The 13785-nt window shown below is 50.5% G+C and overlaps 1 protein-coding gene across 4 annotated transcripts in view; it reads left to right on the top strand.

The window, feature by feature from the left end:
• The window catches only part of EXD3 (exonuclease 3'-5' domain containing 3), a 309435-nt gene that overhangs the window by 148873 nt on the left and 146777 nt on the right, over positions 1–13785 (top strand). For all 4 annotated transcript variants that reach the window (XM_071574214.1, XM_071574215.1, XM_071574216.1 and 1 more), the window contains exons 12-16: positions 4738–4904; positions 10183–10321; positions 10657–10870; positions 11832–11941; positions 13033–13261. In XM_071574214.1, the coding sequence (XP_071430315.1) occupies positions 4738–4904; positions 10183–10321; positions 10657–10870; positions 11832–11941; positions 13033–13261 (859 nt within the window). The remainder of the gene's footprint in view (positions 1–4737; positions 4905–10182; positions 10322–10656; positions 10871–11831; positions 11942–13032; positions 13262–13785) is intronic.

Genomic DNA, 13785 nt, shown 5'->3' with positions numbered 1-13785 from the left:
GGAGACAGGCTGGAAGAGCTGGGGGGGGGGGCTCTCCTGGAGAAGAGAAGGGTATGGGGAGACCTTACTGTGGCCTTTCTGTGCCTAAAGGGAGCTTATAGGAAAGAGGGAGAGGGACTTCACAAGGACAGGATAGTGCCAGGACAAGGGGGAATGGCCTTAAGCTGAAGGAGGGCAGGGTTAGATGGGATCATGGGAAGAAATTCTTTCCTGTGAGGGTGGGCAGGCCCTGGCACAGGGTACCCAGAGAAGCTGTGGCTGCCCCATCCCTGGAAGTGTCCAAGGCCAGGTTGGATGGGGCTTGGAGCAGCCCGGGCTGGTGGAAGGTTTCCCTGCCCGTGGCAGGGGGTGGAATGAGATGAGATTTAAGGTCCCTTCCCACTCAAAGCATTCTGGGATTCTGTGATCCATGTGGGATCTCCAGAAGCCAGGATCCCACTCTCCTCTGGGAACAGGCTGTGGCCCCAGCCCAGGCTGGCACTGAGGGCCCCAGCTCCAGTCTCAAGGAGCAAGGAGTTCCTTTCAGTGACGTCTCATGTCTAATGTCACTGCAGTATCTCCCCATGCAGTACAAATGAAGGAAACTTCAAAACAGTTACAAGCACAATTACAATCAAGTAGCAATGACAGAACCACAGGAGGATATTCAGGGAATCTTCAAGCACAGGTGTCTGTGCAGTACCTGCTGCACTGCAGGGAATGGAGCAGTGCCCCCACTGCTGACAGGGGCTTTGTCATTTCCAATCCAGCTTTCTTTTTTCCCGTTTAAAGTTGCTGACTCTAAAATCTTCTCCATGACATTTTCTCTACACTAGCAGGAGGGGGTTTTTGTTGATTCTGGAAGCACTTGAAAACAGGGAAATTTCGCCAAGACATTCAAAAGTTAAATTAAAATCTGACTCTGCAAATAGCCAGTGTCAGTGGTGTGAATAACATCCCTCTCCGGGAAAAGATGTTGAGGGAAAGGGAAGAATTGGATCAGACAGAAACACAGCTTAACACATACAGATAAAAGTAATCCAGAGTTGGACAGGGTGACTTCCAACAGAGATATTGGATATTTGGATTAAAAATTATTGGTACCAATGGGGCAATTGTTACTGGGTTAAGGTCAGGACATTCCTGAGCTTGCCCTGCGTGGTTGGTGTAAGCTCTGTGAAGCACTGGCAGCGAGAACAGGATTTACGGGTAGGAAATCTGTAGCCATCGCCTTGGAAAGCTTTAATCATGGGTTGGTGGTGGTGTCAGGGGTTTTTGTATGGATTAAAGAATGTGTGATATGTCTAGAATTCCGAGAGGGATGTAAACAAGCGTCATGCAGAATCTTTTCCTGCTTGGAGGTGTCGCTGATGGTGATCAGAAGAACTGTGCCAGTTTCCTCTTGAGAAGTGTTCACTTACTGACAGCAAAGCACATGAAATGTCATCCCTGGTGAAACTGCTCTCTGCATCTGTGCCCACATCTTCTGGGGCCAAAGTTTCCACATTCTTGCCTCTTGCAGAGCCGTTGCGGTGGAAGCCTTCCCCCTTTAGAGCAGTGTTGGGGATTTTTTCAGTAAAAAGACAAACACAGCTATTTTCTGTTTCAGAATGCAAGATGAGATATCTCTGGAGAGATTAACCTTCTTTACAGAGTTGTTTTTTGTGGTTGAAAGAAGAAATCTGTTATCATTAAAATAATAAAAAAAAATCTTCACCTCATTATTTCCAGAAATAAAGCTGCCTCAAAGAGATTTATTAAGAATTGACTCGGGGTGAACTAAGAGAGCTCCAGTCCCAAAGAGTTTGTGTTTCAGGAAAAAGGCACAAAGACAATAGGATGGACACAGGGGAAGCAAGAAGAGGGAATTGCTCTGTGATGTTAATAAGAAAATGTGTTCTTTCTGGAAGGACTCTGAGAAGTGGCTTGGCAGTCGTGGCAGGAGGAGTCACTCAGCACCTCTCCATTGGTTCTGTGCTTCCCTGAGCTCAGTCACAGGAGGCAGAGATGGGAGAGCTGCACAAAGGTCAGGACTGGCATGGCCAGGGATCAAATTCGGGAGGCAATGACGAGGGCAAGTAGCATAAGCAGGAGAGCTTGTCCTTCCTGCCCTGCCCCTTCACTGCCTCCCCCCGTGCCTGAGCCCCTGCTGGGCCGCTGGATGCCCATCCCGCTGCCCCTGGCTCCGGCTGTGCCCCGGCCTCTTGGGAACTGCAGTAAAACTGTTTCTCCACATCCCCGTGAGAAGAGCTGTAGTTTGGCATTTGGCAGAGGCTCAGGATGCAGACGCAGTGCTGAGGCAGCAGTTTCTGTGAGCAGCCTGGTGCTACCTGGGGTTCGGATTGCTCTGAGCTGTTCTCCCGAGCCCCTGCCCCCTCCTGCACCTCCGGGGGTGGGGGGTCCTGCCTTTTTTTCTTCTTGGCTTTCCTTTCCCCTTCCCTTTTACCTTGGGGCCATCAACAGATCTGTTTCCTGATCTCTGTGTCTGCTTTGAAGACAACTTCTCACCTTTTAGTTCCTGAAGGAATGTGAGGAATGAGGCCCCATGGCCCCAACCTCCCACCCAGCTGGGAGGTGTTCCTGCTTGCCAGGGACAGGGAGCAAGGTGCTGCCACCCCTGGGAGCAGGCTCAGACCCTGGGGCACTGCTGGTGGGCAGCAAAGGGGAGATGGCAGCGACATGTGCAGGCTGGCAATGGACTTTCAGTAAAGATCTGAGCATTTCACTCCCCTGATAGTGCTTGTTGGTAGTGCCAGCAGGGATCCTGACCTATAGCTACAGGTCTTGAGCCCCCATGTGGAGTTTCAGCTTGTTTTAGCAGTTTTCTAGACAATATTAACTTCTGAGGAAGATCCATGAGTAAATCAGAGAGGAGCAAGTTGCTGACCTGGCTGTGCTGGCTCTGGGATATTTGCAGGAATGTGTGGGGAGGAGGGGGATATTCCCACCCCCATGGGGCAGGTGTGACTGTTGGTGTCACTGTCACTGTGTTTGTATTTCCTTTTACAAACAAGGCAGAAGTGCCGTGGGGGCTGTCACTTGGCCTCTGTCTCTGCCCTGCCCTCTCCCATGCCAGGGTGGGCAGCCTGCCATGCTCCAGCCTTGCTGGCTCACAGCTGGGATTTGGGCTTAAACCACCGGCAGAGAGTTTGTGCTGGTGCCCCAGGCTCTGCAGTGTGCCAAGGCATGCATTCACTTCCTCCAGAGAACAGCTGGGAGCAGGGAATGTCCTAAACTGCCCTCCCTGTTTGCAGGTGCAAACACAGGGAATAGCACAGTGACACCTGTGAGTGTGTTTGTCCCTATGGTTGGAACAACAATCCACTTGTCACATCTTCAGGGGCCTCAAACAGACACAAAGGGAAGAATTCCATCACCCAACTCCCCAGCTGGAAGGGATGAACCCTGCTCTGGGTTCCTCTCACGGTCAGTGGGGATGAAGTAGGACTTTCAGAGCACATTTCATGCAGCCCATTTGCAGGGCAGGGTGACCCTACTCTGCCCCCGGGCCCTACCCATGGTACCACAGGGCCCGTGCTGGGTGCAGGGGGTCTGTTGGCACAGGGGGCTGTGCCTGGGGCTGGAGGAGGGCCCTGATGCCCCTGTTTCACAGCCAGGGGCGCAGGGGGGCTGTAGGCTGACATCAGCCTTTCCCCGACGGTGAACACCAAAGCCTCAGTCAGGAAAGCTTTGCTGATGTGCCCTCCCTGTCACCTCTGGGTGACTGGCAATCCTAATTATACCTGCAAACACTTCCAGGAATGGATGAGACCCCACTCCACTGTGTGCCCTGAGAGACACTAAGCCATCCTACGAAGATGCTCCAAGGCCTGGAGCCCCTCTGCTGTGGAGCCAGGCTGAGAGAGCTGGAGAAGGGAAGGCACCAGGATTAGCTCATTGTGGCCTCTCAGTACTTGAAGAGGGCTTATAAGAAAGATGGGGACAGCATTTTTAGGAGGACATGTTGCAACAGGACAAGGGGTGATGGTTTTAAACTAAAAGAGAGGAGATTCAGACTTGATTTAAGGATGAAGTTTTTTACAGTGAGGGTGGGCAGGCCCTGGCACAGGTTGCCCAGAGAAGCTGTGGCTGCCCCATCCCTGGGAGTGTCCAAGGACAGGTTGGATGGGGCTTGCAGCAACTGGGCTTGTGGAAGGTGTCTCTGCCCATGGCAGGGGGTTTGGACTAGATGACCCTGAAAAGTCAATTCCAACAGTCACTTCCAACACAAACTATTCCGTAACTCTTGTTATTCTGTTGCCTCTTACAGGCCATCAAGTCACAGCATCACTCTGGGGCTATGTACAGGTACAACATGGGATTAAAGTAATCCAAAGTCTTACCTCTCCATAATTACCTGTTTAATTCCAGAGATCTTTGCTCTCTAGTAAGTCACTGGTTCTGGTTTTGCTTAATGTAATCAGTGTCTAAGGAAATAACATACAGGTCATCAGTCAGGCTCAGTGGTGGCAGTGTAGCCTTGTTTCTCTGTGATATACCTGCAAAGTGCTCTTCCCTGAATGAATAGCCATGCTGGCAAGGGGGCACAAGTACCCCAGTGAGCTCCCAGTTCAAGTGTGTGCTGTTCCTCACCTGGCAGAGGAGTGCAGCACTCCTGGAAAACCACTCCTGCAGCGGGATGAGCTCTGCTGGGGCAGCTCCTGCCCAGCACCCTGGAGGATGCTGCATCTACACAGGGAGAAACACCCATGCTGGGAATTGCACTGACAGTGTTCCCTCTCCTGCTTCCCCTTTCAGAGCACAGTTGGGGAGAGTCGCTGGCTGCAGGGGCAGCTGGTGCAGCTGCTGGTCCGTCACTGCGGCAGACGCGCGGCGGCGCGGTGGGCACGGCACTGGGGGGTGCCCGCGGACGTGCTGCCCCCCGGCCTGGCTGAGCAGCCTCCAGAACTTCACACCCCAGAGAGGTAAATACCCTTCTCAGTTTGGTTACCTGTCATAAAACTCTGTATTAATTTGCTTAAAACCATCTGCTCTAGTGCTTCCTTGGGGCTGTAATTTTGCAAAGTCTTGTTGCAGGTACTCAGATCCCATTGTGGCCCTGTACATGCTGCATTTGTTTGTCATAAGCCTGGAAGTGTCTGTGAAAGGAGCACTTTAAACTCATCCTGGGTACACAGAAGCTCTGTGAGATTGCTTCATGCTGCAGAGGGTTCTTACATTTCCTCCACCACATCAACAGTGCAAATGAAATCATGTGGGTGGGACCTGAATATGCATCTGTTTTACTGAGGTTATTACCCATCTGTCAAAGTTTTCCATATGTTCTGCACCCCCACTGGACTGTAAGCTGATTTAATTCCTTTCAGGAGGCTTATGACCAAGAAATTAATTGTAAAGTTCCTTAGATTTTTCTAATTGTATGTATTTTCTTCCTCCTTTTACAGCTCATAAGCCAGTTTTTTTCCCAGTCTGTAATGTTGGCCTCACCCAAAGCTTTCAGAAATATTGAGGATTTTTGACATTTGGGGTCAGATCCCAGAATAGACCCATTAATTGCATAAGTGAGCTTAAGAAGCAGTTAGCCCCCTCACTAGTCTTCCTTTTCTTCCTCTGATGCAAACCCAGTACCCCAGTGCCATATCTGCTTTAGGATCCCCATGTTGTGTGCACCAGGGCAACCTGCAGTGGGCCACAGTTCCTCCCCCAACAGGGGCTCCATTCTCTTTCAGGCCCTGGAACAAGAGTGCAGAAGCAGAGGTTCAAAAGAATTGAAAATCCTTATATTAAGAAGGGTTCTTCCAAGCCCTTGATTTCAGGTGCTCAGAACTGTGCAAACAGCCCCAGCCAAGGATCTCTGTGAACCTGCTGGTGTGGGAAGAGCAGAGGGGAGGGATGGAGCGATGAGGGCAACAGGTTCCACACTGTGTGCAGTCAAAGTTGTGCCAAGTTAAGAAGAGACTCAAATCTTAGGAAGGCCCATATAGCCCTCTAAAGTGTTGGGAGCTGTTTGATCCCTGTGGCAAGCTGGATCTGGAGAAACACCAGGGCTTTGAAGTTCTGGTTTTGAGTATTCTGTGCTGTGTCGCTCTGAGAAAACATCCCAAGATCATCCTCTCCAGGGAGCAGTATCCCCTTTTAACAACTCCCAGCTGTGCTGGACAGAGGAGGACAGGGTCTGTGTGCAGAAGGGACTCAGTGCAAATGGTTTACTGAGCCCCAGTTCACTGTTACCCTCCCATGAGCACTGGTGGATCTGCCATGCCTCAGTTACTGTGTCCTTGAGATGTTCCCAGAGAAGCTGTGGCTCCCCATCCCTGACAGTGTTCAAGGCCAGGTTGGAGGGGGCCCTGAGGAACCTTGTCTGTGGCAAGGGGGGTGAAGATGGATGATGTTTGGGGTCCATTCCAACCCAAACCATTCTATGATTCTCTGATTCTATGTTTAAGCAAGTGCTTCAGAGACACCTATGTTTGGCACCCCTTTTTAACCCTTTTTTTCCTGCAGAAAGGCCTGCAGATATGCAGGCTACTAGAAGTCTTGAGGAGCCTGCAGAGCTTGCACAAGGGTCCTGTTAGGATCTCAGCCAGGACTGCACAGAAGATCTGGAACCTGAGGCTGGATGAGTGCCATGAACACACAGCCCAGAGCTCTGTGCCCGCACGTTCCTGAGCCAAAGCTGTGCGAGGCTGTGGGCCACCACAGCCCTTGGGGTCAGAGTCATTACCCAGCCACCTTGCTGGCCTCTGCTCATTCATGTGCTGGAATTCATCTAATTGGATTCTGTGCAGGGGAGAGGAGTTAGCCCTGAGTGCTCGATGCAAATCCAGGAGCTGTGGGCTGTGGTTGGGGTACAGCAGAGCTCAGAGCTTTGCTGTCATTCCAGGAGCAATCACATGTTTCCAAGTAGGGTCAAGGCTTTTTTCAAAAACTGAAGAGAGGGAGCAGTAGAGGTTCCTTACAACTCTTCTGTTACTGAACACATCAGTCACCTTATTCCAGGGTGTTGTGCTTGACTGGATTGGGCACCACCTTCCAGGTATCTCTCTTACCCTCACTGGTGAAACATGTTGGGTTTTATTAACATGGAGATTGGTGCTTCTGATTCAGAAGGGAGCTGGGATTAGAGGAATGTTTATGGGGACATTCTGACCACTCCCAAGAGGTAATCACTGACAACTTTGTGCAGCTGAGAGCCCATGCCCTGAGCAACCTGCAAACATGGCCCTTGAAGCCTGAAATACACAAGGGAGTAACTTCCTATGTGGAGCTGAACTTTTCAGTGTACGTGATGGAAGTCTGGATCTGAGTTATGATGGACTGTGGGTCCAGGAGGAGCTGTGATGGGCTCAGACATTGCATGCTTGGGGAGGAGTAAAGCCAGCAGAATATCAACGGTCGCTGCTCCATGGGCAGCATATTGGCTTTTCCAGCACTGAGCTCATGATGAGAAGCAGAGGCAGGGCCCTCCTGGCATGGTTCATGCACAAGTCTGCTCACCCATGGTCCCCTGGGGCTGGAGCTTCCTCCTATCCCTGCAGGTGTGCAGTTGTGTCCAGGTGATTTGGGAGCTTTCTTTTACCTGATGTTTTTACAGTAGGACTTTCCTCCTGGGGTCATATGTCCAAATTATGAGCTCTGGTGACAGCTGGGGTCTGTCACTGGCTGCCTGGTTAATGCCAAAATCTCTCCATGGGATAAGGAGACTATTTTAAAAAGACCAAGACTGAAACTGAGCAGGATTATCTGCTCCAATGGATTTATCATTAGCTTGGCTATTCTCAGTGTTACAGCCAATTTCTGTCTCCTGAAAGAGGTGTCTATGCAAAAACTGCAGCTTTCATAACTAAATTGATATTTTTGGGGTATAGATTGTACTAACTTGAAGGTGGATGAGAACTTGAAGGTGGATGAGCTATTTTTTTAATGCTAGTGATTTTGGGAAGGTCTCACAGATGGCCTTGAACTTTTCATGTTCATGGTCAAGGCTTTGTGGATCTGCAGTTTCTCCTGCTGCAGATCTGGTTCTTGTTCAAGCCTCCTGTCACCTCAGGAAATACAGCACGGGTTGAAACACTCTCCACAGAGAACCACTTTCTCCTGAGGGTCTGTGACTTTTCTGGAGCACAGAAACTCTTGTCTGTCCAGGACATGCTCCTGCCTTGCTCTGATGCACTGCTGGAGCTGCTCTCCTCCTCCCCCTCCCTCCTGAAGCTGCATCAGCAGCCAGTTGGGAGCCAGCAGGTTTTTGCATGAGGGATAAGCCCTCAGAACACACAGAGGTGGTTACAGGAGTGTGGCTGAGCCACAGACTGCACATCTAGAGATAAAAGCCATCACTGCACTGTGCTGTGGGAATCCTGTGCTGTGCCAGGTAGAAAGAAGGCAAGGCAGTGAGGATGTGCTCTGCCCTCCATGAGGAGTTGGGACAGATGAATAAACCCCTTTGTGCTGCAGTTTACTCATCCAGTCCTGATGGCTGCTGTAGGGGCTACTGTAAAGTCAGCAGAGCCATGGAACCCCATAAAACAGTCTGGCTGCCTTGTTTATTGAGCCAACAAAGCCACAGGTTCCCAGAGAGGGAGTTCACACTGCAGAGAACAAGGTGACATCAGCTGTCTCTGGTCACACCACACGGGGCTCCTGAGCTCTGCAGGTGAGAATATTCCTGGAGCCCTGAGCCTACACACCTTTATTAAATATTTTACACAAATATTGACTTCCCCATGCACACAAACCCACAGGAAAGAGTGTTTGTGCAGGGAGAGCTGCTCTGCTGCAAAATTAGTCACTCAGGCTCACAAACATAAGGTTAGTAAATAGTTTCTCAAATAATGAGGCATTTCAAGACTCTACGGGAAAGAGACTATCCAGAAATGTGTGATATGTCCAAAGTAGCTGAATCTTTTTGATTAGTTTCTTTTGTCTGATTGCATCATCTGGCTGAGCCGCCACAGCAACACACTGACCTTCAGTTCCGAGGGCATTTCAGAGGCTGCTGCATTTTGAACAGAAAATGTGCTGTGTAAGATCCTGCTGTAGGCAGTCATTTGGCTCATTCCTGCAGACATATTCTAACATTCCCAGGGAATTAATACTCAGACTGAGCTTCTTTGTGTGGTGCCATCAGAAACCCAAATGGAGGGAGTAGCACGAGCACAGTGTGCACTCTGTGGGTTCAGCTGCCTCCTTCCCCAAAACAGAGGAGGTGGTGAGTCTTTATTTCTGAACTTTTTTCATTTCATCCCTGTGCCATGTAGGACAAATACCTTTGTGCACTTTATGTGACAATTTCACAGGGAAGAGGATGGAGAAGGAGAAGCTGGATAGTCAGTAAAGCCTTCCCAAGCCATTGCATTATGAAGTGATGAGACAGATTCCCCCATTCCCAGCTGGTGGGGATCTCAGTGTGGAGCAGTCTGAGAGGCTCTGTCTGAGCAGAGTGGAGCAGAGTGAGGCTCCTGTTTGGACACAGTGCTGCCCAGAGCTGATTCTGTTGGGTGTCTCACCAGGGAGCCAGCAGTCTCCATTGTCAGCTCAGAGGCAAGGAGCACTAAATCTAAAATGTGTTATCCCTGAGTGTGCAAACAGTGCCCAACTTTGTCATCCAAGTTCTGGGCAAGAGGGTTGAGCACTGAGGACAGGACTTGGGCTCTGACTCCAGTGAGTGATGTGGGTGTTCTCTGCAGTGGATACAGTGCACGTGCATGGTGAGCTTTTGGATACAGAGCCACTTCTGGAAAAGGAATGGAAAGAGAGGATGAGCCTACAAGAGAGCTGGAAAGGAACTTTTCATAAAGGCCTAGAGGGACAGGACAAGGGGGAATGGCTTCCCACTGCCAGAGGACAGGGTTGGATGGGATATTGAGAAGAAATCCTTCCCTGTGAGGGTGGGCAGGCCCTGGCACAGGGTGCCCAGAGAAGCTGTGGCTGCCCCATCCCTGTAAGTGCCCAAGGCCAGGCTGGACAGGGCTTGGAGTAACCTGGGATAGTGAAAGGTGTCCCTGCCCATGGCAGGGGGTGGAACATGATGGTCTTTAAAGTCCCTTCCAACCCAAACTAGTCTGTGATTCTGTGACTCTAAGATGAAAAATTGAGATTACAGGGAAAGTGAGAGGGTAAGAGAAAGAGTTGAATCAGAGAGAGCTGGGGTGAAATAAACAGCAGAAGACTTCCCACTCTTCCTCAAATCCAGGATTTCCTCCCATTGCATAGCTTAAAACTGCTGCATCTGATTCTGTACAGGATAGAAGAGGCTACGAAAGCAGATAATTACGAAGACAGTAAGAAGAAGGACTATTACCAGCTTCCTATTCCACAGGAAAATATTCACTTCCTGCAGACATGGGAAGAGGCACTGCAGTGCTGGGAGAAGGTGCTGCAGGTGAGTGTTGCCTGGGATTGTCTTTTCAGGGTCAAGGAACAGGAACTCTGTTTCAGGCTGGTCCTCAGGGCTGGATGTAGCCACTGCCATCCAGTGTCCCTCCCCAAGCCAAGGACAGCTGCTCCTTCAGGTTTGTGTGATTTGGGGAACAAATTAGGAATTGTGCCAGGAAAGGTCCACGCAGGGGTCCTCAGGTGCTGGGGGAGGTGCTGTCTCTGCAGCAGTTTGCACAGAGAGCTGCCATGGCTCAGAGGAGCTGCTCGTGTCCCAGGCAGACCCTCCAGGCTGCTCCCAACACAGCCAGTCCCTGAGTGCAGAAGGTGTGTGTGTTGCAGCCCGGGCAGGTTGTTGGCGTTGACATGGAGTGGAAGCCCTCCTTTGGCATGGTGGGGAAGCCCCGGGTGGCCCTGCTTCAGATGGCAGTGAGGGAAGAGGTGTTCCTGCTGGACCTGCCGCGGCTCCTGCAGACAGCCGAGGAGGAGGGGGACAAGGAGAGGCTGCCACGGCTCATCCAGAGGCTCTACTGCGACGCAGCCATCACCAAACTCGGTAACATTCCTCTGCTCCCCCCTCGAGACACCACACAGCCTGCTGTGCCCATTCTGTCATTCCTAGATCCTCTGGGAGTTGGTATTCTCCAAATGTACTTTCCATGGAACCAGCTTCTGTGGCCCTGGGTGTTCTGGCACTGCCAGGCCAGAGAGCAGAGTGACCAGGGGAATGATAGAAATGCAGAATCACAGAGTCACAGAATATCCTGAATGGGAAGGGACCCACAAGGACCATCCAATCCAACTCCTGGCCCTGCACAGACATCCCAACAATCCCACCCTGTCCCTCAGAGCGTTGTCCAAACCCTCCTGGAGCTCTGGCAGCCTTGGGGCCGTGCCCACTGCCCTGGGGAGCCTGGTCAGTGCCCACCACCCTCTGGGGGAAGAGCCTTTTCCTGAGATCCAACCTAAACTGCCCCTGATACAGTTTCATACCATTGTATCTCCCTGTTTCAGGTCACAGCCAAGATTTCCGATTTAGCTTGTGTTCTCAGACTTGGGATTATCTAATTACATACTAAGCTCCAACTGACACCCAAACTTCAGTGGTTTAGGGAAGTCTGGCAGCCAGAACTTTCTGGATGTCCCTGTCTTGTCCCAGTGCTGTCATGCTAGACACCAGAGCTCTCTGAATTACCATACCTGGGTTTTCGAGGCTTTTGGCAGGATTTGCTAAACCTGGCTTTCGAGGGCAAATTTATAATTACCTTCCCAGATTTTACATAAGTTGGTCTTAAACTCAGCATTTTTCATCCACCACTTCACTCCCTTGATCTGCAGGAGTGTCTTTTGGGAACAGGAGAGATGAGAGCCAATTTTTTTCCCTGTCAGAACAGTCCTCCCACCAATGTTTGTATATCTTTGACAGCATTTTGATTCTGATTTAGAAGAAGCTGAAGTGCATTAGCTGTGATTTGAGTTTTCCTACCTGAGTGGCTTGGGCTTTTTTTTGTCTCCAGGTTATGGGATGTCTGGAGATCTCAGCAGCCTTGCAGCCACATGTTCTGCTCTGAGAGACACAGATAAGCAACTGCATGGTGTGGTGGATCTACTCACAGTGGACAAACAAGTAAGGATAAACACATGGAGGTGTGGGAAATTGTCTTCTGTGTTTGCTGGTGGATGACTGTCCTCAATCCACAGCACTGTCTGTTTGTATCCTGGATTGGCAGAGACATGTCTACATGAGTAAATAGACCATTTCCTCCAGTGGATTTGGAGTGTTGGGGTTCTGTAAAGGAGCACAGAAGCATTTTGTTTTCATCAGCTAAAAGGTTAAAGCTTGTGATACTGTCAGCTTTTTCACAGCCTTTATAAAAGCTCCATTCAGCCAGGACAAGGTTTCTGAGCAGAAGTTATACTTGAACTTAGGAAGACTTAAGTTCTTGTAGGAATTCTGCTATTCCAGGACCATGCAGTATTGAAGCAGATATGACGGAGTTAATGATTTGTGCAGAACTCTAATGTTCCTTGGAGAGCTGCTGGTGGGTTCAGCACAGGAATTTCTGGTCAGCCAAAGCACAGCTGTCCCTGGGTTTGCACACAGGAGCTTTCAGCAGTCTGCAGAAATGTTGAGCATAACCATTTTAATGGGTAAAATGTACAGAGTGTGTTCAAGGCTGTGGGTTGGGGTGAAGCAGATCTTTGGGGCTGATGGCTGAACCTGGGAAGTGCTGCAGGGGCTGGCATACCTGCCAACAGCTATTGCCTCAGTTTAACCTGAGAAATGGCAGCTGCAGAAAGTGCTGCTGCCCAGGGTGGCACAGGGTTGCCTTTTCTCACTGGGACTAGAAGGAGAAAGATGCTGAACTGCCACTGCTGCTCTTTTATTGAGTGGGTGCCCAGCAGTGCCCAGCACAGCTGAGCACCCAGAGCCCTCTGAGGAGCCCCAGCCCCACTGCTCCAGTGAAATGCTGTACAACAATGCCCTTTTTTTTCCTTGGCTATGAAACAGATTTCTGCCCAGCAAGTGTGTTTGTTAAACAAATAACCTGACGCCGTTTCTATCTAATGCCATCCCAGCCCTTGTCTGAGACAACGGGCTCAATACACCAGGCAGGAGATGGATGTGATAGGGCTGTGCCTGCCCCACCCGCGGGAGCAGGGCTGGTGTGGAAGCTGTTCATAACCAGGTGTTTTCTATCTCTTTGTTTCCATCAGCTGCAGAAGAGCTGTGGGGAGTGGAGGAAGGGCCGGAAGGTCGATGGCCTGTCCCCGGAGCACAGCCACGAGGAGAAGGGGCTCAGGCAGCCCGAGAAGGGGCTCAGCCAGCCCGAGAAGGGGCTCAGCCTCCTGGTGCAGCATGTGCTGGGGAAGCCTCTGGATAAAAGAGAGCAGCTGTCCAACTGGGAGAAGCGGCCCCTCCGGGAGGAGCAGATCCTCTATGCAGGTCTGGCCCCTGGCACACGGTGCTACAGGTGTCCAGGACAGGTCCTGTTTGGCTGTTCTGTCACTGGCAAAGTTGTTAAGTAGCAAAGGAAGAGAATGGCTTTGCAGATTAGTTCCTGTTCAGAGGAGTCAGCACATGTTTTGTTTGTCCTTTTGCGGACATGGCTTTAATGGTTGAAGTTTAAACTGTCCAGTGATTCATTATTTCCCTTTTCAAGGAATTCCTGTGCTTTGCAGATTTGTCTGATGAAACATCACCTCAGTGGAAACTCCTCTCAGTAACTGAAAGAAAGTCCACTTCCTTCTGCCTCATTTCACAGTCTTCCTGGGAAACAAATGCTGTGTTTATTTGTCACAGTGTAGTGCTTGTTAGAGCCGGGTTAGAAATGGGCAGACGTGGTGTCCCAAACTCCTGCACAGAATCTGGGCTGTGGGGGGACCAGTGGAGGTTAGTGCTGATTACCCCAGAGTCAGAGTCTGGGTCTCAATCTTTTCCTGGGGCATCAAAGGACAGTCTGCTGAAGC

This window comes from Pithys albifrons, chromosome 20 (assembly GCF_047495875.1).
Source record: "Pithys albifrons albifrons isolate INPA30051 chromosome 20, PitAlb_v1, whole genome shotgun sequence".
In the NCBI taxonomy this organism is placed as follows: domain Eukaryota; kingdom Metazoa; phylum Chordata; class Aves; order Passeriformes; family Thamnophilidae; genus Pithys; species Pithys albifrons.
The sequence above is the reverse complement of the archived record's forward strand: the minus strand, read 5'-3'. Positions and strand labels throughout refer to the sequence as shown.